Raw genomic sequence first — 25,300 nt, 5'->3', positions numbered from 1 at the left:
CAGATAAATATACAGGAAAACTACAGACCAAAATCTCTTATCAACATTGATGCAAAAATCCTCAACAAAATACTATTAAACTGAATTTAACAGGATGTTAAGGGATTATATACCGTGTTCAAGAGGGATTTATTCATAGAATGCAAGAATGGTTCAACATATGAAAATCAATGAATGTAATATACACATTAAAAGAATGAAGAAAAAAATGGCGTAATCGTCTCAACTGATGCAGAAAAAGTATTTGCCAAAAGTTAACACCCTCTCATAATAAAAACAAACTAGGAATAGAAGCAAACTACTTCAACATAATAAAAGCTATGTTTGAAAAACGCATAGCAAATATCACACTCAATGGTGAAAGACTGAAAGCTTTTCTAAGATCAGCAACAAGATAATAATGCTGCTTTTGCCACTTCTATTCAACATAGTCTTAACCAGAACATTTGGGCAAAAATAAGACATAAAAGGCATCCAATTTGGGAAAGAAGTAGCAAAATTGTCCCTGCAGATGTGATAATATATATGAAAAACCCTAAATTTTTCACATAAAAAATTTTGTCAGAGCTAATGAATGAATTCAGTAAAATAACAGGTTACAAAGTCAACACAAAAATCAATTGCATTTTTATAAACTCACAATGAAAATCGAAAAAGAAAAATTATAAAAATAATTTCATTTACAATAGCATCAAAGAGAATAAAATACTTAGAAATTAACTTGATAAAGTGAAAGACTGGCACTATGAAAACTATAGAACATTGTTCAAACTAATTAAAGAAGATATGAATAAATGGAAACATGCCCCATGTTCATGAATTGGAAGACTCAATGTTGTTAAAATGTCTATACTACCCAAAGTGATGTACAGATTCAATGCAATCCCTATCGAAATCCTAATGTTGTTTTCTTTGTTGTCATTGTTGTTTTTTGAGACAGGGTCTCACTGTGTTACCCAGGATAGAGTGCAGGGGCGTGATCATAGCTCACTGCAGCCCTGACTTCCTGGGCTCAAGCAATCCTCCCACCTCAGCCTCCTGATTAGCTGGGACCACAGTCATGTGCCACCATGCCTGGCTAATTTTTTTGTATTTTTTATAGGGACAGCCATGTTGCTGAAGCTGGTCTTGAACTCCTGAGCTCAAGCAATCTGCCCACCTTGGCCTCCCAAAGTACTGGAATTACAAGCATGAGCCACCACATCTGGCCCCACTGATGTTTTTTGGGCCATTATCTAACATCACAGGCAAAATTAACTCAAAATAGATCAAAGGCCTAAATGTAAGACGTAAAAGTATAAAACTCTTAGAAGAAAACATAGGGCAAAAATTTCATGATATTGGACTTTGCAATGATTTGTTGGATATGACACCTAAATCTCAGACAACAAAAGAATAAAATGCACAAATTGGACTTCATGAGTATTTTAAAAGTTTGTATATCAAAAGACAATACAAACAGAGTAAAACTGCAGCTCACAGAATGCTAGAGAATATTTGCAAAGAGTATATTTGATAAGAGATATTCAGAATATAGAGAGGACTTTTAAAACTCAATGACACACACACACACAACCAAACAACTTGATTCAAAAATGGACAAAGAACTTAAATATATATTTCCTCAAAGAAGATATTGAAATGGCCAATAAACGCATACAAAGATACTTAATGTCATTAATCATTAAGGAAATGCCTATCAAATCTACAATGAGACATCTCCTCATATCCACTAGGATGGCTACTAGAAAATAATAAGTTTTAACAAGGATGTGGAAAAATTGGAGCAGTTGTGCCCTGTTGGTGGGAATGTAAAATGGTACATCTGCTATGGAAAACAGTATGGAACTTCCTAAAAAATCATACTTGGAATTACCACATGATTCAGCAATTCCACTTCTACATATACCCAAAAGAATTGAAAGCTCGGTGTCAAAGAAATATTTGTACACCCATGTTCACAGTAACATTACTCACCATAGCTAAAGCATGCAAACAACTCAAGTGTCCATCAATGAATGAGTGGATAACAAAACTGTTATTTATACATACAATAAAGTATTATTTGGCCTTTAAAAGGAAATTCTGACTTGCTACAGCATGGATGAACCCTGAGACATTTTGCCAAATGAAAAAAGCCAGTCTGAAAAGACAGATACTATATGATTTTTCTGTTTATGTGAGATACTTAGAATAGTCAAAATCATGGAGATAGAAAGTAGAATAGTGGTTTCCTGGAGCTGGGGGAGGGGGAAATGGGGACTTACTGGTTAATAAGTATAGAGTTGGAGTTTTACATGATGGAAAGAATTATGGAGATGGAAAGGGGTGATGGCGGAAGAACATTATGAATGTATTTAGTACCAATGAACTGTACACTTAAAATATTTAAGTTGGTAACTAGTTTTGGCCGATTTTACCACAGGAAAAACATTTTTAAAACATTGAAAAAAAGACAATGGAGACTGACCCATGCAGTCAATATAAGTGAGAATGCAGGTTTGTTCACATACGAAGAGGGCAAGACTGTGAGAATAACCAATGCCGGTCAATTGCAGAGAGCATTCTCCCACGCCTGTCCAGCACAAAGGTTGCCATAGGACAGAACAGAGTATCAGCATGGTCTCTAGAATAACTGACTTATATTCTAATCATGGTTCTCCTCCTTTCTAGATATGTGACATTGGACAAGTTATTTCACCTGTGAACCTCAATTACCTCATTTATTACATGTAGATAATAATAGCTATTGTCTTATAGGGTTGTTGTGAGAATTACATGAGATAACCTATGTAAAACACCTAGCACTGGGCCTAGCACATATTAGTTATTTAATAAATTTTTCCCAATCTGAGGATCTCAAGTCCTTGGACAGCTGAGGAGTAATTGTAGGGGAAAGGGGAGTTTGCACACAAAACATTGTGTGTGAATTAAATATCTTACATGTTTCAAATATAAATTTATTACAATTATTGTTATTTTTAAGATTTAATTTAATTCTATTTTATTTTAAGTTCCATGATACATGTGCAGGACGTGCAAGTTTGTTACATAGGTAAACGTGTGCCATGGTGGCTTGCCACACCTACCAACCCCTCACCTAGGTATGAAGCCCCACATGCTTTAGCTGTTTATTCTGATGCTTTCCCTTCCCCCACCCCCCTGACAGGCCCCAGTGTGTGTTGCTCCCATCCCTGTGTCTATGTATTCTCTTTATTACAATAATTTTTAAAATATAGATGTTTAAATAAAATACCAATTCATTTGGAAATTCCAGTTGCATTTTGCTATATATTTTCTTTTTTTTACTCTTTTTTTTTTTTTTTTTTAAATTACTTTAAGTTCCAGGATACAAGTAAAGAATGTGTAGGTTCGTTACATAGGTATACGTGTGCCATCATGGCTTGCTGCACCTATCAACCCATCGTCTAAGTTTTAAGCCCCACATGCATTAGGCATTTGTCCTAATGCTCTCCCTGCCCTTGCCCCCAACTCCCCAGCTGGCCCCAGTGTTTCTTGTTCCCCTCCTTGTGTACATGTGTTCTCATTGTTCCAACTCCTGCTTATGAGTGTGTCCAACTAAACACATGCGGTGTTTAATTTTCTGTTTCTGTGTTAGTTTGCTGAGGGTGATAGCTTCCAGCTTCATCCATGTCCCTGCAAAGGACATGATCTCATTCCTTCTTATGGCTGCATAGTATTCCGTGATGTATATGTACCACATTTTCTTTATCCAGTCTATCATTGATGGGCATTTGGGCTGGTTCCACGTCTTTGCTATTGTAAATAGTGCTGCAATAACCATATGTGTGCATGTGTCTTTATAGTAGAATGATTTATATTCCTTTGGGCATAAAATGTTCTGTGTGAGAGACATGTGAGGGGAGAAGAAAACACACACACACAATACCTTTAAGGGTAAACAACCTTTATCCCACATAAATGGCAATGCAGATATAATAAGCAAATTATACAAAAAGCAACTTGATATAATAAGCAAATTGACATAACAAGCAAATTGCAATGGGAAGGGGAGAAGGGAAAAGATATATATATATATATATATATATATATATCTTTTTAAAAAATATATATCTTTTTTATATATATATCTTTTATATATATATCTATCTTTTTTTTCTTCATGGAAAGCAACAGCCTGGACTCCAGAGTCAGCTACCTATTTGTGCACAGACGAGGAGAGGTTTCATGAAGCTTTGGCACAGTCTGGGCCTCTAGCTGTTTTTGTAAAGAGTTGTTTGGCATGAGGCCCAGTAACAAGGGCCATTCACGACTGGGCTCAAGGAACACAAAAAGACCAACTTGTTTTTTGCGATTGTCTATTGTTTTTCAATAACTAACATATAGGAAGAGATTGAAATAGAGATTCTTCCAAGACAGTGCTGGATGAACGCCTCAAGGGGCTCATACAACCTGTTCTGGGACTTGGCGACCACTGTTTGTGTCTGTGTTCGGTTGAGTTTAAATTTAATATTTAACTTTTCCTCCACATTCGGCCTCAGTTTAATACTCAATTGTACGAAAATACCCTTACAGATACATGGGGAAGGGAATATTTGATATAGTTTACAGATACAGGGTAAGTACAGGAGAATTAAAAGCACAATTAATAAAAATCACATTCAACATGGCTTTGTGAGTAATACTGTGAGAATTGTCAGGGCTATACACACAACATTCAGTATGCAGTAAGATGCAAACTCCTCTTTGGACTGTGGTAAGCATATCTAATGCCATTTGATTTTGCAACACAACAGTACGCAACTGAGCAAATTCATCTGATCACAACATTTAAGTCCAGTGTCCGACTCTGGAGCCCAGGCTGTTGCTTCTCAGTCTGGTGGGGAATCCTCCTTTCAAAGAGCAAAAGTTAGTTACTTATTGGGCTTTGCTGGAAACAGAGCACATCTGCTTCAACCATGATGTCTTTATGAGGCCTGAAATTCCTATTGACCCTATCATGACTTGGGTCATGAGTTCCCCCAAAACTCACTGGATATTTTTTTCCATAGACAAAGATAGGGATCATCATCAATTTTATCACGTTTAATCCTCTATATAGAAGCCATAATCACATAGACTTTCTAAGGTGGAGCTATAGTGGGAATCTACCCAGAAGTTCTGTTGGTTCAATCAACCTATTTCAGATTATGTTGTTCACTTGTTATGAAGGAACTAACCTCATAAGTCACATACTTTGTCTTTCCTCCCCTTTGCACCCATTTAACTGGAGTTCATAGCACCCTAACAACATGACAACCTGTGCCATCTTGAATTGATCCAACCAGTTATAGGAAGAGAGTCAGAGGACAGAATTTGTTTGCTTCTGCTTGGATAAGACAATATACAAATCATTTCACATTCATCAAAGTTTTCAAATTGTAATTTCATTCGAGATGCTGAGTCAAGCTCCCCTCAGTCTGCCTCCTTAGAGCTAATTCTTCCAAGGCCAATAATAACAATCATGGAATGCTAGCCTCGATGATCTTAACTACCCAGTGTACTTTTATCACTCTGTATCTTCAGGAATTTAGTGGACTAGTCCCCATGACTACCATAACAATCTTTGAAAGCGATGGGATCATCTGAGAAACACTTTTTAAATCCCAAGTCCCTTGGTTCACTTCTAGAAGACCATGGTGGGTGCCCCTAGTCTGACATCCAGCTCTCTACACCAGTTGTCAAGTGATTCAGGGTGAGTAGCCAAGCAGCATGCACACTGGGCTTCCTGGAATAGTACTTTCTGGGTAAAAAATCAGAGACAGAAGCAATGGCAGATGAGTGATCCTCTGGTGTTTATTTTATTCTCAGGCAGCACACAGCAATCTAACATAGCACATATTTAGTTCTGAGAAAGAGGCCCTGTGCCTTGGATTTTGGGTCTTTTAAGCTTCTTAACAAAACTCTTTAGTGAGATTGGGATGTGGGATCTAATAGCAGTATGATATAGCAGAACCTTGGCTTTCAGTCTTATCTACTCCCTTAGCATTCATCTATTGGAAGAACACTTGGCTTTCTTCTGGTGTAATCCATCCCCATGATTATACACAACTGCTTGGTGTAAACTTGGCTGAAGTTCTCATTCACCATGGTCAGCTCTCTGTCAGGATGGATTGCATTAGGACCTAGGCTATAGATTATAGCTTGTTTCCAGAGGCAACAGGCCAACTTTCTTTTCCAGGAGGCCGCTTGCAGGTCTGTTAACTCAGGCAAGTTAATTCTTACCTCTCAACTGTCTTATAGGAGAAATTGACAAAAATCATCATAAACAAGGCATAACCTGGTTAAGTTATTGAACTTCAAGAATAAATCATGAATTCTTCAGGCACTCACAGGAAAAAAGTCAAATCACTTTGTAAGCGTGGATTAAAGAAAGGGTAGTGATTATCCACTGGCTTCAAACATCCCCACAACAACATTCAGTGCCAGGACACAATGGAGCAATGCCTACTATCTAAAGCTAAGTTCACCTGGAAGTAGCTCATGTGAGAATAATTTGGGAGTGGAATGCGAAGAATAAGAGTAAGAGACAGGGGAGTGAAACAGGGAAGAAGGGAGGGCCAATAAAAACATGCTTTTATCAAATTAGCTACTGGTAGAAACAACTAAGTGCTCCATCCCTTTGGAATGGTGTTAGAAGTCTTACAAAATGTGCTTCTAGAACATCAGGGGAGGAAGGGTGGAAACGTTATGTTCCCCTGATCTTCGTAAGTGACAGTAACCCTTCTAATGTCTAGATTGCACCTGTTTGAGTGGAAACCTGTGTCTCAGAAGCCCTAGGAAGGGTAGCAAGAAGTGCACAACACAGATCTGAGGTAAGATTCCATAACGCCACGAAGACCATGAAGGCTTATGCAGAATTGGTGGCTGTAACTTCAACTGGAATTAAAAGGTAAGGCAGAGACTATTTGAAATAATGTTAAGAAGTTTTGTCTATACCTGAAGAGTTCTGAGGAAAAGAAAGTACAAGCCCAACGTATTATACTCTACCAAGTATAATATCCTTGAAGAATACTTTTCAAGAACAGAGGAGACCGGAAGACATTCTCACATATAAAAGAACTTAAGGCCTGTGGCAGTCACAGAACTACTTGGAAAACTATTCAACTACAAAACAGCCAACCCTGAAAAAGTAAATGAAAGAGCCATAGGAAAAGAACTAGCTCAATATTCAATGTCAGAATAAAAAAGTAGTAGTATTTACAAAATTTTGAGTAAAAGAGTGAGCCAATAACTTTGTGTCCAAAAGTTACCAATCAAATATAAAGGCAACAGTCAGGCATTTTCATACATGCAAGAAAATGGAAGATACTGCAAGTCCTTCTTGGTAAACAAAAGCAAAACAAATAAGATAAAGAAATGAATATTGGAGAAGCTGTAGTGTAAGTATAGGGGATGAATATTGCATTGATTTAAATATAAGACTTTAGTTCTGTTATAAAACAAAGTGATATTAAAAATTTGGGGCTGGATGTGATGGCTCACGCCTGTAATCCCAGCACTTTAGGAGGCTGAGACTGGAGTCCAGGAGGTCAAGGGTGCAGTGAGCCATGTTCGTGCCTTTTGTACTCCAGCATGGGGAACAGAATAAGACATTATCTCAAAAAACAGTTTTTTTAAGTTAAAAAACTTTTTTGACTCTGTGAAAATAATAATAAAAATAAGAAAGTGAGAGGTATGGAAAGAATGTTAGATTTTTATCTCCCATACCTCTAAATAAGTATATGTGGGTTTGAAAACATAAATTCAGCTTCTGTTTTCCATAATCTTTTATTCTTAATCCATTTTTTTGCTTCCCTCTAACTCATATAAGACAGGTTTTTGTATTCTTACTGTCTTCAATTCTTACCTTTCCATTCTGTCTTAAACCTGCTTCACTCAGGCTTTTGCCACTAAATTGTTTACCAACCCCACTTCCGTCAAGTTTATCAATGATCTACAGGTTGTTAAACATAATAGTCAATTCTCAGACTTCAACTGACCTGACCTAAGTAGTATATGACAAACTTGATCACTTTCTCCTCCTAGATATGTTTTTTTCCTTGGTTTTCCTTCTACCTCATTTAGCCCTCCTTTTTTGGTCTTCATTACTTGTTCCTACTCTTCTTTCCAGCCTCCCTCTGAATGCTGAAATGCTCAGGGCTTAGTCCTTGAATGCTTTCCTTTCTCTGTCTCCCTTAATGATCTCATCTAATCTATTTACTTTAAATACAAACTGCCTCTAAAAATTTTATGTCCAACTATCTACTCCACATCTCCACTTAGAAACCCAATAACAATCTTAAATTCAACATGTTCAAAGTTGAACTCCTGCTCTTCTTTCATAATCTAGTCTACTTCTAGCTTTCTCCATTTCAGTTGATGGTAATTTCATATTTGTAATTTCTTAAGCCAAAATGTTGAAATTATCCTTGGCTCTTCTTTTTGTCTCCCACTCTCTACATACAACCCATAAAGAAAACTGCTGGCTTAACAAATCTTAAGAATATAGCTGGCCGGGCGCGGTGGCTCAAGCCTGTAATCCCAGCACTTTGGGAGGCCGAGACGGGCGGATCACGAGGTCAGGAGATCGAGACCATCCTGGCTAACCCGGTGAAACCCCGTCTCTACTAAAAAATACAAAAAACTAGCCGGGCGAGATGGCGGGCGCCTGTAGTCCCAGCTACTCTGGAGGCTGAGGCAGGAGAATGGCGTGAACTCGGGAGGCGGAGCTTGCAGTGAGCTGAGATCCGGCCACTGCACTCCAGCCTGGGCGACAGAGCAAGACTCCGTCTCAAAAAAAAAAAAAAAAAAAAAAAAGAATATAGCTGAAATGCAATCACCTCTGACCACTTCTACTGCTGCTACTTTGTTCTAAATCTGCACCTCTCCCGTGAATCACTGCAATAGCCTCCTAATTGTGCATTCTCAGCAAAAAGGGCAAATCAATCATTTTAAAATGACATTTGTTTACGGGTCATTGTTATCTGAGTCTTACATTGTTGGGCTCCCCACTTTCATCTGAGTACATTTTGAGAATGAAGGGATGATGTATTTTCCTTTAATCCGCTTGCTTTCTGCTACCCAACACCCAGGAAGAGCAGTGCATGCTGCAGGCTTGGGGGCTGGTGGAGCAACTGTATATTATTGGGAAATAGGGATTAATTATATCTAAGATTCTACAGTAAAGAAGCAGAAGCCATTGTACAGTAATGCTCAACCTTTTATTGTACAACAACTTCTGCGGCTGGGTGAGGTGGTATCTGACACATGTTATCACCAGCTGCAGCAGGAGCAGGAGGCTTCGAAGACAAGGCCGGCCTGGCAGTGCTGAATGAAAGTCTTTCCATTTGCACAATTGTAGAAGGCATTCTTGTCAGTGGGGTCAGGGTACAGGCCATTGGCCTTGTTGGCACAGAATCCACTATCACTGGGGCTGACACTGCCTGTGAAGGGTGCCTCAGTAATGGGAGTAATGGGTTGGACTGGAGTTTTGCAACCTGAGAAGGAAAAAAAAAAAAAAAACAAATCCTGAACCTCCTTGCTTTTAGCCAGTGATACCTGATGTGTGAGAGCAAATACCCTGGATTTTGTTCTTGGCTCCTCCTTCTATGTCTCTGCATATTTCAGTCTTCTGATCTGATATATCCTTCCTACTCCACTCACCCCTTTGCTTACCAACTCCTTCCTCATCCTTCAAGGCACAGTGCATTTTTTCCTCCTTATAGCTTACTGAATGAAATTTTTCATTATCATGAACTCACGAGAAGGTTACTTATTCTTTTGAGGGGCACATTATCACATAATATCTTCTGTATTGTTGTCTAGCTTTGCAATTTTTGTAAATCCAATTTCTCTCACTAGATTGTAAATTCCATAGAGTTGATATGGATATTTATGCATTTGGATTGCCTGTGGTACCTACAGAGCACTGTATATGTAATAGACGTTCAACAAATTGCTTGTAAAATGAATGAAGGAAGAAAGAAATGGTGAAGAGCCCTGTTTGTTCTTCACACCATTAATCAGTTGTTACCAGATAGAAATGGAGCAATAGTCAATTACTTGCGCAATGGCTCCCTGACTTGCAAGGAACCTTTGGAATTTCTCTCAAGTCTGAGGCTTAGTGTCCCTTCTCACTCCCTAACTCACTTGTACTCTGCAGGCCCAGAGCATCCTTTAGGGTGGTGATCAGAGGGAATTTTCCTTCATTGCAGAAAGTGCCTGTGAAATCATCCAAGTCAATGGCCCAGACCATGGCACCTCCGAAGTTGTTCTTCTTTAGCCAGTCAGCCTGTGGTAATTAGAAAGGAAGTCAGTTATGTACAGACACCAAGGCTGAGCTGCGGCTCCAGGGCTATAATGGGAACATGCTCACAGGCAACAACAGTCCATAAAACACAGTCTACCTTGATTTGGAAACTCTTGGTGTTATCATATCCAAGCCACTCATTTCCTTTGTAGGCATAGGGAACATCCTCATTAGCCTCCCATACTTCAGTAGCTCCATTCTTCAGGAAGGTACAGATCTAACAGAATATAAGGAACAGGTCAAGAGGTAGGCAGTGTCTTTGTGGTGGCAGAGGTAAAAGGACATGGGGAAGGGGAAGTAGAGGAGGGTTGCATAAAAACTACTTGAAAACAAAGGTCTATGACTCTATCGGCAAATTTCTTAGTTCATTTGGGATTCTGTTTCTTTACCCCTTTTGACTAATTTATTTTCAATATGGGGAGAAACTCTTAAATCAAGGAATGCCCTGGCAGTCAGAAGTGTCTACAGATTGATATACTCTCACCAATGAGAGCCTGCTTTCCTACACTCTCTGTGTTTGGAATGTAGCCTGAAAGGACCCTAGTGAAGGGCCAATTAAAGTGGTGCAACAGGGGGGCTTATCTTGCCTCCCTTCTAGAGAGTCACAAACATCCACTTTCAGCTCCAATCCAAGAATGATTCAAATACTGTTGAATATTGCTCATATTATTAGCTACATGTACCAAGAGGAAGCCACCTTTCCTCTAAAATTTCTGAGTGTATACCTCATAGTAGGCCCAGAACCCAGACTCCCTGGTATAGGGCCCAGCAGGGCCAGGACCAGTGGTAGGGGCGCCAATTCCATGATCGGAGGGATTGCTCAGAAGGAAGGTATGTCCATAGGCTGGGAATCCAACGATGAGCTTCTCAGCTGGGGCCCCGTTGTCCTTCCAGTAGTTGATGGCATAATCCTGCAATGGTAGTGGGTTAGCTCGAGTTCTCATCCACAGCTGATGGCCTAGTGATTAATTATTAGCTAAACTTTTTTTCGGTTTGGTTGTGCCCACTCTACAAAGTACTTGCAACATATTTTAGAGCATCACTGACATATATCTGTTAAAGTGGTAGGTCTCATTCTCAACTAAATTCTTTTAATAACGTGCAGGCTTTATATATACCCTTCATATAAAAATATATATGATGGAAGAGTAGAGCTTTTAAAATGATATTCCTGGTATGATTCATTAGTTAATGGCTGAAATTCTGTATGATATACATGGGCAAGGGATTAGAACAGTAGAAAATGGGTAAGGCAAAAGGGAAACAGCAAAAGGGGAAAGGTGGAAAAAGCCTTTTATAATTTATTGAAATAGGAGCAGTGGCATATCATGTTCTTTTATTAAAAAGCAGTGCACTTGTTATTAATCTTCTTTCATATTAGGTAGAATTATCAGTATAGTGTTAGTAAATAGGGAAGTTTTTTAGTAAATGAGAACAGTTGATTAATTATGGCAGCCTAATTCCCCATTTGAGAAAACCACTAAACTTATTATGCCTTTTGTGCCTGAATCTCTGTGTGATTTTCATCATCATCTTTGGTCTGCCCTTGCATCTGTACAGGGACTCACGACATTGAGGTAGGCGTTGCTGCCAGTGTCAGTCGGGTATTTGTACAGGGGGCTGTTCTCTCCAGTGTAGCCCTCCCAGGCGCCATGGAGGTCGTAGGTCATGACATGGATGTAGTCCAGGTACCTCAGGTGGGGTAGAGGATTTAAAATCATTTCTGATGGTCATTTCCCATACCTGTGCAGTCATAAGGCACCACTTCCAAAGCCTCCTAAACAAGGTCCCTGAATAGCAAGACAGACCAAAGACAAGTCTAGTCTGCCCGAGTGATACCTCCAGGGGTTTGAAGATAAGGCACATCACTCACTGCGACAGTTGGGGGATCTCGTAGCCAGATTGGATGGTGGAGATGCCAGCAGCTACTGCAGCAGTGACCAGCAGCCTGGGCTTGTTGCTCTGCTTGGCCTCCTGCTCAAAAGCTTCACGCGTTTCCTGTACAGGAGCAGGAGAAAGTCTGTGAATAGTAACTTTAAGTTGACTTTCATGAGGTTCATGACTCTGAATTAAATTAACCTCTTCCATCCTTCCATTCATTCCTCAACATCCTTACTGGAATAGGATTTTCAGGTCCTTCACCCCAACTAAAATTGTAGGAAACTAGGTTTAAGGTCCCAGTGATCTTTCATGTGAGATGGGTGTATGCTTTCCAGTCAAAATGATCGGGAACTCAGCTCACCTGCACCAGGACAGTGAAGAGATGCTTGTCCTGAGAAGGGCTCCCACGAGAGCCGGGGTACTCCCAGTCAAAGTCCAGCCCATCAAACTCATACTGGCGCAGGAATTCGATGACTGAGTTGATGAAAGTCTGGCGGTTCGCAGGAGTGGAAACCATGGCAGTGAAACTGAGGGAGACCCAAAGAAGGCAGGGTGAGACCTTGGTGGTCCCAACACCTTGGAGTAAAATCAACCTAGGAAGTCATCTCCAAAAAGAACTTACGGAGCAGTGCCAAAGTTCCAGCCACCAATAGCCAAGAGAGTTTTCAGTTGACTATTTCTGAGGGAAAAGAAACAAAGTGTTTTATCAGAACAAATGAAAAGAAAGGGAAGGCATTTCAACATTTAGCTGCAATAGTGAGGAGGAAGCCAGGAAAGTGTCATGCAGCCTCTCATCCTGGTTTATCTTTGTTCTCATCCCTATTTCCTACTTTTTGAATGTTGGAGTAGGTGACTATGATTGGTAAGTTTCAATGTCTCCACAGTTCTTTTTTTTTTTTTTTTTTAAATATATTTTAAGTTCTAGGGTACATGTGCACAACGTGCCGGTTTGTTACATAGGTATTGGTTTGCTGCACCCCAATGTCCCCACAGTTCTAATTATTTCCCTAGGAGTGAATCTCCTGACCAAGGAGACTGAATGCTTTATCAATGACAGCTTTGGATTGCTTCTAAGTAGAAGATTGTTCTCATCTGAGTCCACCAGTAGCTGAACTTGTAAGCTTCCCTTGGCAACTGAGGTGGAATTTAGTTGGCAACCAGCTTCTGTGAGCCAGCCATTCCCCTTAATATTAGAGTCATTCTTGCACTTGAAATAATAAGAAACCTGAATTTACCTGCTTGTTGGCCTGTTTGGAATTTCAGCCTGAAGTCTGCTGTGGAAGATCTTGTTTAAACTGTCCTTGAAGGTTAAAAGACTTGAAACTCAGGTTTTCCGTCACTTACTTGTTTTTCAGGCCATTGAAAGCTTGGTAGAGAGTCACGTCATTCCATTCGATGGTGGTGATCTTGTTGTTCTGCATCCCAGCAAAGGCGTAGATCAGGTGGGTACAGAGGCAGGGGTCGATGTCGTCAGGCATGAAGCGCCCCAGGCCTGGCCGGTACTGGGCCCAGTTGGAGAAGTAGCATGTCAGCTGGTAGGCAGAGCCTGTTACCCAGAGGAAGAAGGTGAGAGACAAGCTCCCTAGTGGTCACAGATTTCTTTGCAAACCACAGATTTCCAAATGATTTCCCTATCTGAAGTCTCAAAGGAAAGGGGAAAAGTCGATGTAAGAACTTCATGTTGCAGCAAACCTATAATTATATAATTTGCAGGCAATAAGGAGCAGGCAATTCAGGGCTGAAGACATCTCTTAGAGATAGCTCTGTTCCTCCAAGAGAGAATTGAATAACCTTAGAAACCAGTGCCTTTAGCTGAAATAGAACTTTAAAGCTAGCAAACTATGATTTAGATGTATTCTGGCTCCCTTATGTGGGAATTAGCACTTATGTACCAAGCATTACTCTGAGAAATTTACTTATATTTACTCATGAATCCTCACCAAAACCCTGTGAAAGAGGTACTATTATTTTTCCCATTTTACCCATTTGGAAACTGAGACATAGAAAGGGTAATAGTATTAGTCTATTTAGCCCTTTTAGATGTCTCCCTGAGTAATTCCACCTGGAGGGTAGTGAGTCATCCACCAGGAGCCAAGGGCCCTGGCTACTGGTTCAGATTCTGCCATGAACTCTCTATATTACCTGGGTCAGGTCATATGTCTTATTTCTGCCCCGATTAACTAGTCTGTGAGATGGGGCGGTAATGCCTTTCCTGTACACCTCTCAAAGAAGAGTTGTTTTAAAACTCAGTAAGATGACAGATCTTAAAACGTTTTAAGAGCAGAAGACACCATGTAGCTGCCTCACCATGTTAGTGTTTATTGTTAACACGTGTTCTTTCAGACGGCCATCTAGTTGGTTTCTGCTTTGGGATTTTTTTGGCCAATGGTATTAATCCTTTAAACTTGGTTAGGGAATCTCGAATTCTCTAGAGTGTAGTTAATAGTCTCTGTCTGATGTGGAAGGACACAGGGCCATACTGAGTTTCCAAATTATGAAGAAGAAAAAGAGGAACAATATAGTGGTTCATCCCAAAAAATATACATACCTATCTCAGCTGTCAGCACAAGGAGCAGACCTTAAAGCAACAGAGAGAAGAATGAACTGGAGGAATGTGAGTAGAGCAGCCTTTATACATTAGTAACCTCACGTTAGCAGTAGGAAACTTTTTCTATTTTTCATTCTTTTAAGATCCTCTGTAGAAGTCCAACCTACTGAGGCTGGCAAAGCCTTGGATTTGCCCTGGAAATCCACTCCCCTCTATTTCCATTCAAAAGACCATTAAAGGGTTAAAGTGCCATGAGCCTTTGGGTCTTGGTGAAGGGAGGAGGATGGCAGGGCAGTGAGAAACCTATCACCAGGCAATTTGGGACTTTCCCCCTTTCAGTACATCCCCATACTTTTGCCAAAAGCAAAAATGTCAGATGATCTGGTTTAAATTTGAAGGTAAAAGAGTTTTAAAGGGGCAGAAAAACAAGAGGGAGAGAGTCGTTCAGAGGTACAGAGATGAGACGATCTCTTACCAGTGAGGAGGGTGAGCTTGGCCATGTTGCCTCAGTGGTAGTGTCTCCCTCATCCAACCTGCCATTTATACCTTCTTTGCCCTCTCTGGTGCCTTATCAGATTCTCCTTTATCGAGATTGCCTCTAAAGTAAGTGTTGATATTGGCAGTACTCACAAAGCTCAAACCCATTTAAGAACCCATTACTGACAGGGAAACAATACTATCTTGATTTCGTTTAACAAGAAGAAAAGATTGGGCTCAAGCCCAGGAACCACACTAATAAGCTCCATTATGGAATAGCTTATGTAAATCAAATGGCTTATGTACAGTGGACTATATTCTCCATTTGGATAGTGAAGCAACTAACTGGCTATTTCACGCACTCTTTGTCAGGCAGAAGCATTGAGTGACTTTACTTTCATTTATTCTTTGCAGTCATTCATTCATTCATTGTAAGAACAAAGTTCCCTCCTTAAGCAAAGGCTATGGAGGGTCATTACCTACTCTGTCTTTTTGACCCCAAATCATTACCTCTTCTCCTTCTATGGATTTTTCTACTTCTATTTCTCCTACCCTTTCCCAGCCCTCTACCCCTGAAGTGGCCTTCACTTGGTTCTTCTCTTCTCAGGAGGCTTCTTTCCTTTGTGTTACTTCCTTGGATTCAGCCTGCCTCAGCCTGAGGCAGGGTAACATACCTAACCACCAGACCCTGAGCCTGATGGCTGACACTTTCCTGGTGGTTCTTTCCCCTAAGCCAGCACCTCTTCCTGTTGCCCACATTTCTGTGTGTGGTTCCAAATTTCTCTTGATCACCGAGGCTCTCACCACTCTAGTTTTTGTGATTCATACACTTCTACTCTCCAAAATCCATTGGTCACTGAAATCTATAGTCCTCTTCTATTTGGTCTTAGACTTCCCCTTGTCCTTGGAATCTTCAATTCCTTTCCCCACCACCACTTCTCTCAGAGCTTAGCACTGTGACAGTGCACTGTAGCTCCCTTCTTTTTCTTCTAGATCTTTTCTGTATATGGCTCCAAGTCCCTGGAGTTGGGGGCAGAGTTTAACAGCTCCTTATTGCCTCATAGAGTTCTTTCTCCTTCGCCTGTCGTCAAGACTCCACAGTCTTGCCTCAATTTAACTTTCTACCTTGCCTTCTGCTGGCCTCTCTATTTAAATCTTGCATATTAAATTATACTATTCTCCATATTCAAAAATGGTCTCATTTTAACCCTCCTGCTGAAACCATTCCCTCTGTCTAGAATACAGAATATTGTCCTGCTGTACCTACCTCCTACTCCATTAAAGGCCCACTTCAACTGCTTTCCCCCATGACACCTTCCCCAATCATCACACCTGGAAGTGACCACCTTCCTCACCTCTACTTCTCTGGTATTTTGTTTGTACCATTCGGAAAACTCACTGCTTCTTTTTATGAGCCATTGGTAGGGAAGAAATGTGGAACCAGTAGAAAAGCGACACATATTGGAGTTCAAATCCTTTCTACCTTTGAGGTTTAAATTCTTTCCATTGTTCATTTGGTTTGAGAAATTGGGACAGTTCCTTAATCTCAGTTTCCTAGTTTGTAAAACTGGGACACAAATGCCTACTTTGTATGGCAGTTGTAAGCATTAAATGAAATATTTGTAAAGAATCAGGTGCATAATAAACACTCCACAAATAATAATCATTATAGACTATCTCACATGTACCTTGTCTTCTGTTTAGAAACTCCTTAAGAATACTAGTCCCCCCAAAAAAACCCAGTACTAGTCAAACCCATGTTAATTCCCATGTTGTACCTAAAGTCTATTTCCTATGCAAGATAGGACTTCTAAATAAACATTCATTGAGTACCAAATAAATTAATTTTAGTAGGAGTCACTGTTGTATTTTACACATGAAAAAGTAGGCTGGCACAAGGGCATCTTTTGGGTAAAAAATCTTCTGATATCTTTAAAGTCACACCCTATAGAAGGATGTGTAGACATGCTGCCTACCTTAACACAAGTGCTAGAAATTGCAAGATGGATTTTAATTAGGCCTTTTTGCAGTTTGAGAAAGATTGCTGTAAAGCTCATAGCCATAAGACAGAGGCACTGAGGCACTGTGTATGTTAGGAGCACCTGCAGGAAGGTGAGTAGTTTCACTCATCTTGTATTCCAGCTTTCCCAGATCACCACTGTTTTCTCCTGTGCCTCCCTAGTTGTGTTTTAGAATGCTTAAAGCCTTCCTTGTTCTTAAAAGTAAAATAGGCCGGGCGCAGTGGCTCATGCCTATAATCCCAGCACTTTGGGAGGCCGAGGCGGGTGGATCACCTGAGGTCGGGAGTTCAAGACCAGCCTGGCCAACATGGTGAAATCCCGTCTCTACTGAAAATACAAAAATTAGCCAAGTGTGATGGTTCATGCCTATAGTCCCAGCTACTTGGATGGCTGAGGCATGAGAATCACTTGAACTCTGGAGGCAGAGGTTGCAGCGAGCTGAGATAACACCACCGCACTCCAGCCTGGGTGACAGAGTGAGACTGGGTCTCAAAAAAAAAAAAAAAAAAAAAGTGAAATAGGTGAGCTAGGGAGTGCTAGCAATATAGCATATGTAGTTCTTTGCTGGTGGTTGTAGGTCCTAGATTCAGTCCTACCTTGGATATGTTTTGGGTTCTCAACCTGTAGTATGGCATTGAGGTCCTGACCCTAAATTTACTCCCAGATCTTAAGGCTTTCAGGTGAGTTCAAGGAAATTCACACTTGTCTGTGCTAGTTCAGGAATGGATCTGATTTCCTTGAAAGCTTACCAACCCTATTGTGTGGGCTCATGGAAAGCTCACAGAGGGCTATTAATATTCCTTTGTTCTGGCCTCTCTCTTAATGTTAAGAGCAGAACTCCAGGCTAAGATTCCAGAGCAGTGCTGCCCGTATCTCTCAAGGAACTTGAAGGACTAAATATTACAGCAGTGGCAGGAGTAGATGTGAGGGTGGGAAATACAGCCTTTACCCCAAGTTTGGGGTAATGAATGAGAAAGCATCCCAGACTTGAAAGTCAGGAAATGCCTAGTGTGCACTCTCCCACTAACACGCTGTGGCTTTGGGAAAGTTAATTAAATATACCAGAAATATACCAGTAGCTACATTAAATATAAATGGGATAAATACTCCATTTATTAGCCAAAGATTACCAATGTGTTTTCTTTTTAAAAAATGTTCAAGCAAATGCTGCTTTTAAGAAAAATACCACAGGGACACAGCAAGGTTAAAATAAAAGGATGGAAAAAGTATGCTATGCAAACACTAACCAAAAGAAAGTAAGTATAGCTATATTGATATCAGACAAAGTAAACTTTAAAACAAGAAGCATTCCTAGAGATAAAGACATTTTATAATAGTAAGTGTCAATCTAATAGGGAGATATAAAAACTCTTAATCTCTATGTACTCATGAACATAGCTACCAAATATGGAAAGCAAAAATTGCCAGAACTAAAAGGAGAAAAGACAAGTCTACAATCATAGTAGGAGATTTCTAATACCTCTCATAGTAACAGAACAAAGAAAAAAGTCAGTAAGTGTCTGGACCTGAGCATGTTATTAATATTTGGCCTAATTGACATACACAAACATTACATAAAAATTTACACAATATGCACTTTTACGCAATCATATTCTTTTCAAGTGCATATGAAGGAGGGATGGGGAAAGGGGCTCTTGTTTCTAGAGCACTCTCATCAGTTAAAGCACATGTAGAGGAGAAATACTCTAATAAAGATAAAGAGTCTAGCAGATGGTACTTACAGTGTGAACATATGAAAGCTGAGAGTGTCGATTTGCATATAGGAAATCAGGTAGGAGATATTAAAAGAAGGTATCCTTCCAGTAAAAGATGAGTCACAAGTTAGAAGGAAGAAGGAGAAGAGGTGCAGATCTTACAGTTAGATGGTGCAGTTTGCAGTAAACACCTTGGGAATGCACCTACGTCAACCTATTCATTGATTAACGTTTATTCATTTATTTAATAATTACCTACTGAATGCCTACATTGTGTCAGGTACCTTGTGAGTACTTGGCTATACTAGTAAACAAGACACAGGGCTTACCATCACTGGTGCAGATAGATAAGTAAGTAAAAACTTATGACCTAGTGAGTCAAACACTGCAGGGCAAGTTAGCCCGGAATAACTATTACAGCAAGTGAAAAGGAACCAGCCTAAGGAGTGGACAGTCAGGCATCTGGATTTTAGGATTTCCAAGGAAATTGTTAGAGGCAGAGGGAGAGAGGCAAGGAAACACTTTTAGAGAAGATTGTTTTTATAATATTTAGCATTTAGCATTGAGGTACAGTAAAGATAATGGAGAGACAGGGGAGGGAGGCAAGCCCAGCAAAATGATAATGCAAAAATTCACCACTAAAAATAATAAAATACTTCTGACATGCTGATGAGATGAAAGAGTGTCTGAGAAAGTAAAAGAAAGTGATGCACAAAAGAGTAGTATGTTTCTGAATATATAAAATATAAGAAACAGGTAATAATGGATTATTCTAGAAAATGGGATGCAGAACAAGTGTGGACAATTGTAAAAACAGTCACAGTGTTTTTTAGCACCTGGTATCAGGAGTTGCTTCGCTCGCCCCTTGAGTCTGGGCTAGCCTTGTTATTTGCTTTGACTAATAGGGCACAGCTAGAGTAACATTGTGTAAGTTCTAGACCTAAATCTGAAGAGGCCATGAGGCTTTTGCTCATACTCTTGGAAAGCTTATACTGTCATGTGACCAGAGTTAGCCTGAGGGACAATGAGAAACATGTGACCAGTCACTCCCAATGGCCTCAGTTGACAGCCAGGCAACCCCCAGAAGCAGAACCCACTACTGACTGCCAGCCAACCATAAACACATGAGTAAGCCCAGCCGAGACCAGAAGCGCCTGGCTCATCCCAGCCCAAACTGCCAGCCCACAGAACTGTGAGCTAAACAAATTGTTGCTGTTTTGATTTTACCTTAACTTTTAATTTTCTGAAATTATGGTTAAAAAACACAATAAAAATGTTCACTCTTAACCATATTTAAGTGTACAGTAGTGTTAGCTATAATCATATTGTCGTGTGACAGATCTCAAGGACTTTTTCTAACAACTAAATTTTGAGTTTTCATTTTGCAAAATGGAAACTGCATACCCATCAAACGACTCCCAATTTTCCTCCACTCCCCAACTCCTGGCAACCACAATTTTACTTTCTGTTTCCGTGATATTGACTAGTCCAGACCGCTCATAAAAGTGGAATCATACACCGTTGTCTTTTTGTGACAGGCTTATTTCATTCAGGATGATGTCCTCAAGGTTTATCCATATAGTAGCATGTTACATTGTTGCCGCTTTAAACCATTATATTTTGGGGTAGTTTGTTACACAACAAGGCTTAACTAACACAAAAAGGGTGATCTCCCAGGGTCTGATTGATTACGTCTGGGGTGAGGACTTCACCAGTATCTGGTGAAAATTAGTCTAACCATTAGTTGAGTGAAAAGCTAGAGAAGACTTACAATCCAAGCCTTGAGCCACATGACAGATATATGAAGCAAAGTAAGGCCTATGAGCTTTATCTTCTACTCCAGTTTCCTAAACTGTTCTTCAGAATTTTATTAATGGGTGTTGTGTTTATGATGAAAAGTGTTCTTTGAGTGTGTTGGAGAAACGCTGCATATAAGATGCCTCTCTTAGAAAATCATAATTCACATTATATTGAGAGTTCAAAGTCCTCCATGCTTAACTGGCATATCCCAAATATGTTTAATCCATAAATTTTCCCCCTAAATCTCAGGTTACCCTGCAGAACACAAGAAGAGGGGATATAGTAGGCAGTGCTTTCCAAATTATTAAACTATGAAACCTTTTTGTCATATATAGTATAAATATAGATATCTTAGAGTATATAGTTCAAGAAACATTGCAACTCTGTCCAATAGAAAAATAATGGGTGCCACGTATGGAATACTAAATTTTTAAAATAGCCACATCTAGAAAAGTAAAAAGAAACAAATCAAATTAATGTAATAATATATTTTATTTAATCGAGTATATCTAACATATATTTCAACATGTGATCAATATAAAAATTACTGAGATAGTTTACTTTTTTTCTCTCTAGTAACAATTCATAATCTGGTGTGCATTTCGCACTTATAATACATCTTAGTTTGGACTATTCACATTTCAAGTGCTTAGTAGCCACCTGTGACTGGTGACTACAATATTGGACAACATAGTTCTAGACAGATCAGTAGAAAGCTGAAACCTGCCTTTTATATAAGCATCCTGTAGGTTTGCTTTGATTGATTGCGTTTTTGTTAACTTGTAAGTTCAGGGGTACGTGTGCAAGATGTGCGGGTTTGTTACATAGACAAAAATGTGTCATGGGGTTTGTTATACAGATTATTTCATCACTCAGCTATTAAACCTAGTATCCATTAATTATTTTTCCTGATACTCTCCCTCCTCCCATCTCCAGGTTCTGATAGGTCCCAGTGTGTGTTGTTTCCCTCTATGTGTCCATGTGTTCTCATCATTTAGCGCCTATTTATAAGTAAGAACATATAATAGGTATTTGGTTTTCTATTCCTGTGTTAGTTTGCTAAGGATAATGGCCTCCAACTCCATCCATGTCCCTGCAAAGGACATGATCTCATTTTTTTTTTTTTTTTGAGATAGAGTCTCGCTCTGTTGCCCAGACTGGAGTGCAGTGGCGCGATCTCGGCTCACTGCAAGCTCTGCCTCCCGGGTTCATGCCATTCTCCTGCCTCAGCCTCCCGAGTAGCTGGGACTACAGGCACCCACCACCATACCTGGCTAATTTTTTGTATTTTCAGTAGAGACAGGTTTCACTGTGTTAGCCAGAATGGTCTCCATCTCCTGACCTCGTGATCCGCCCACCTCCCAAAGTACTGGGATTACAGGCGTGAGACACCGCGCCTGGCCAAGCTCATTCTTTTTTATGGCTGCATAGTGTTCCATGGTGTATATGTACCATATTTTCTTTATCCAGCCTACCATTGGTGGGCATTTAGGCTGATTCCACGTCTTTGTTATTGAGAATAGTGCTGCAATGAACATAGGCATGTATGTGTCTTTATAAGAGAATGATTTATGTTCCTTTGGGTAAAATACCCAGTAATGGGATTGCTGGGTCAAATGGTGTCTGTCTTTAGGTCTTAGGAATCACCATGCGTCTTCCACAGTGATTAAACTAATTTACACTCCCACCAACAGTGTATAAGTGTTCGTTTTTCTCCACATTCTCACTAGCATCTGTTATATTTTGACTAATAATAGACATTCTGACTGGTATCTCATTGTGATTTTGATTTGCATTTCTAATAATCAGTGATGCTGAGCTTTTATCATATGATTGTTGGCTGCATGTTATGTCTTCTTTTGAGAAGATTCTATTCATGTCCATTACCCACTTTTTAATGGGTTTTTAATAGGGTTGTGTGTTTCTTTCTTGTAAATTAGTTCAAGTTCCTTATAGATGCTGGATATTAGACCTTTGTCAGATGTATAGTTTGCAGAACTTTTCTCCCATTCTGTGGGTTGTCTGTTTACTCTGTTGACAGTTTATTTTGCTGTGCAGAAGTTCTTTAGTTTACTTAGACTCCATTTGTCAATTTTTGCTTTTGCTGCAATTGCTTTGGCATCTTCATCATGAAAGATTGATGGTGTTTTGGACTTAGGCCCTCCCTTTCTTTTAAGGGATGCTATAGGGAGCATTCATATGTAAAAATAGACCTTTGTGCTTACTGTGAGGATGTTGATCCTTGGATTATGCAGTGTTTTGGCAATAAGAATCCTGGAGGGAAGTATATTTCTGGTCTTTCAATCTAAAATAGTTGCCTTGTTTGTTTGCTCTGATTTTCTGCACATTATAAATTGTGTAATTAATTTTATTTCTAATTTTTCATGGACTACCAGAAATATAAAACCAAATTTGTGGCCCACACATAGCATGAGTATAGGATAGCATTTCCCAAAAAACAGGTTGAGTTTGTTACTAGCTTGCAAAAAACTAGTGTTACTTGAAACATTTTGTGAAACGCTGCTGCAGCTGATGGAACTTGTCACACCCAAAGGATTACTGTGATAGCGATCAAAACAAAACAAAACAAAACAAAAAATAACAACAACAACAAAAAAAAACAAAAACGGAGTGATGGAGTGAGGAACTAGAGATAGAACAAGAGTGAAGCAAGTGTCATCGGGGTCGGGTGGGGACAGTGGGCAAGTCTGGGCACGTGGTCCCACAGACTTGCCCACCTCTGATCTGGACAAATAGGGCTTCTCAGTCAGGAGATTTAAAGACTCCAGGTGTCGCTCATCTGCCCCTTTTTGCTGGAGACGGTGGTGACCGCCCCGCTTCTGCCCCTGACCAGGCAGTGGAGGGAAGGGAACCCTAGCGGCCAGTGCCAAGTGGTCTTAGGACTCAGGGCCACGCGGTTGCCAGCGCCACCGAAGGTCTGCACTTCCCTGGTGAGTTTCCCAGGGCAGGTGGAGCGCTCCCTCCAGCTCCCTCCAGCCAGCTTCGTGCCTTGGGGGATCCTGTGTAGTATTTCACTTGAATTCTGGCCAGTCTTTGTGTTCCTCGGTAGTTCAGGCCACCTAAAAAGTGTTGAATGCCCCTCCAGAGATTTTGAAAAACGTCGGCAACCTTTAGCTTTGAGTCACCCGGCCAGTGGGTAAATGAAAGGTGCAGATAGCCATACGAATTGTGAATTGCAGGAGGACTTGATCTTGGACACTTCAGACTCGCTGCTACTTCCAGAGTGTGCCTTACTCCTAGCGACACGGATGAGGGCCCGTCCCACCTTGTCGCACCCTGCCGGTTCCTTCAGTGCCAGCAAGAGGGAGGCCGATTTCCCTTTTTCGCCCTAAGTGGAGATTTTGGCGCCCCCGCGCGGTCACCTCAGCTCAGCGCTACTCCAACCGGACATCCCCTGGCGAGGGTTCGGAGCGGCTAAGCACAGGCGCTCGCTGGGCACTCAGGTTGGGTTCTTTCTGGCTGGGGTCCAGTCATACACGGGAGGAAGGGAGCCGCGGTGGCTGTTGCGGCCCCGCGCGGGGCGACCCTCACCTTGTCGAATCCTTCAGGCAGGCTGTGTGGGTGTGAGGTGGCTCCCGGTCCGCCTTGCCCTGGGCCACCCGGCACTCACCGGTGGGTCACCACTTGGGGGCGATGCTCCATCCATCAGTAGAGAGGGCCGGGGGCGCAGCGGGGGCGGCCAGGCAGCCAGGGGCGGCGTCAGGGATGGGTTGCTTTGAAGAGAGGGAATCCTGAAACTTGAGGTGGTGCCACCTGACCTGCTCCACCCAGCTATCCCTCGGTCCTAAGGTCCAAACGCTGGAGCCTGGGCAGGGATGAGAGGTGGCCTCCAGTTGCAGTAGGGCCAAAAACAGCAGAATGTGCGCTAAGGTCCTGGACAGCGAAGCCCGACAGCCAGCTTCGAAATGCATTTTCGAGCTGTTTGACCTTGGTCAAATCTCTTAGTGTCTCTGTCAGTTTCCTTACCTGTAAAGTGGTCATGTAAGAACCATGACTACCGCATAGGGTCATTATGAAGATTCCCATGTTTACAGACTGCTCTGGACAGGGCTTGCTCAGAGTACTGTTGTTAAATAAGTAAAGCGGCAGGAAGGAGGTTGGAGAGAGGACTGGGGGAATACCGAGGGTGACTCCAGCTGATCTTCCTCCCCGGACTAGCCAGGGCAATAAGATAAGGAGCCATCAGGGTGTGGGGATTCTCAAGATGAAGATAATCCAGACACACATACAAAGAGCTAAAGTGCAACCCGCAAGGATCACAGGGGAATCGAGAAACCCTTGTCCAGATCCACTCGAATGGCCATGAAATATATGCAAAGTATGTCAGATTTGCAAGAAATTAAATTCACGTTCTCTTTTTGTCATTAGTCACCTTGATCTTAGACTTTCCAGCCTCCAGAAATGTAAGAAATAAATATTTGTTTTCTACAAATTAGCCCAATTTGTAATATTCTGCTATAGCAGCATAAAAGTACTAAGACATTTAGAAGGAACATTGTTTTCACATAATGTTATATTCCATCAA

At 40.7% G+C, this 25,300-nt stretch overlaps 1 protein-coding gene and 1 long non-coding RNA gene across 3 annotated transcripts in view; one reads left to right on the top strand and one right to left on the bottom strand.

Annotated features, from left to right (window-relative positions):
• The window catches only part of LOC103887694, an 84,590-nt gene that overhangs the window by 34,041 nt on the left and 25,249 nt on the right, over positions 1 to 25,300 (top strand). For both annotated transcript variants that reach the window (XR_004176846.1, XR_004176847.1), the window contains one exon: positions 13,549 to 13,635. This is a non-coding gene — a long non-coding RNA (uncharacterized LOC103887694). The remainder of the gene's footprint in view (positions 1 to 13,548; positions 13,636 to 25,300) is intronic.
• LOC100998659 (acidic mammalian chitinase-like) lies at positions 9,206 to 17,517 on the bottom strand. The gene is made up of 11 exons (XM_003892375.4): positions 15,217 to 17,517; positions 14,742 to 14,771; positions 13,538 to 13,739; positions 12,816 to 12,872; positions 12,555 to 12,720; positions 12,186 to 12,310; positions 11,881 to 12,004; positions 11,038 to 11,223; positions 10,410 to 10,529; positions 10,153 to 10,294; positions 9,206 to 9,500 (listed from the first exon to the last, which is right to left on the bottom strand). Exons 1-11 carry the CDS (start codon positions 15,239 to 15,241, stop codon positions 9,277 to 9,279), a joined length of 1,401 nt encoding a protein of 466 aa, XP_003892424.1. The 5' UTR covers positions 15,242 to 17,517; the 3' UTR covers positions 9,206 to 9,276.

The sequence above is a fragment of the Papio anubis genome, chromosome 1, assembly GCF_008728515.1.
Source record: "Papio anubis isolate 15944 chromosome 1, Panubis1.0, whole genome shotgun sequence".
Classification (NCBI taxonomy): Eukaryota; Metazoa; Chordata; class Mammalia; order Primates; family Cercopithecidae; genus Papio; species Papio anubis.
The sequence above is the reverse complement of the archived record's forward strand: the minus strand, read 5'-3'. Positions and strand labels throughout refer to the sequence as shown.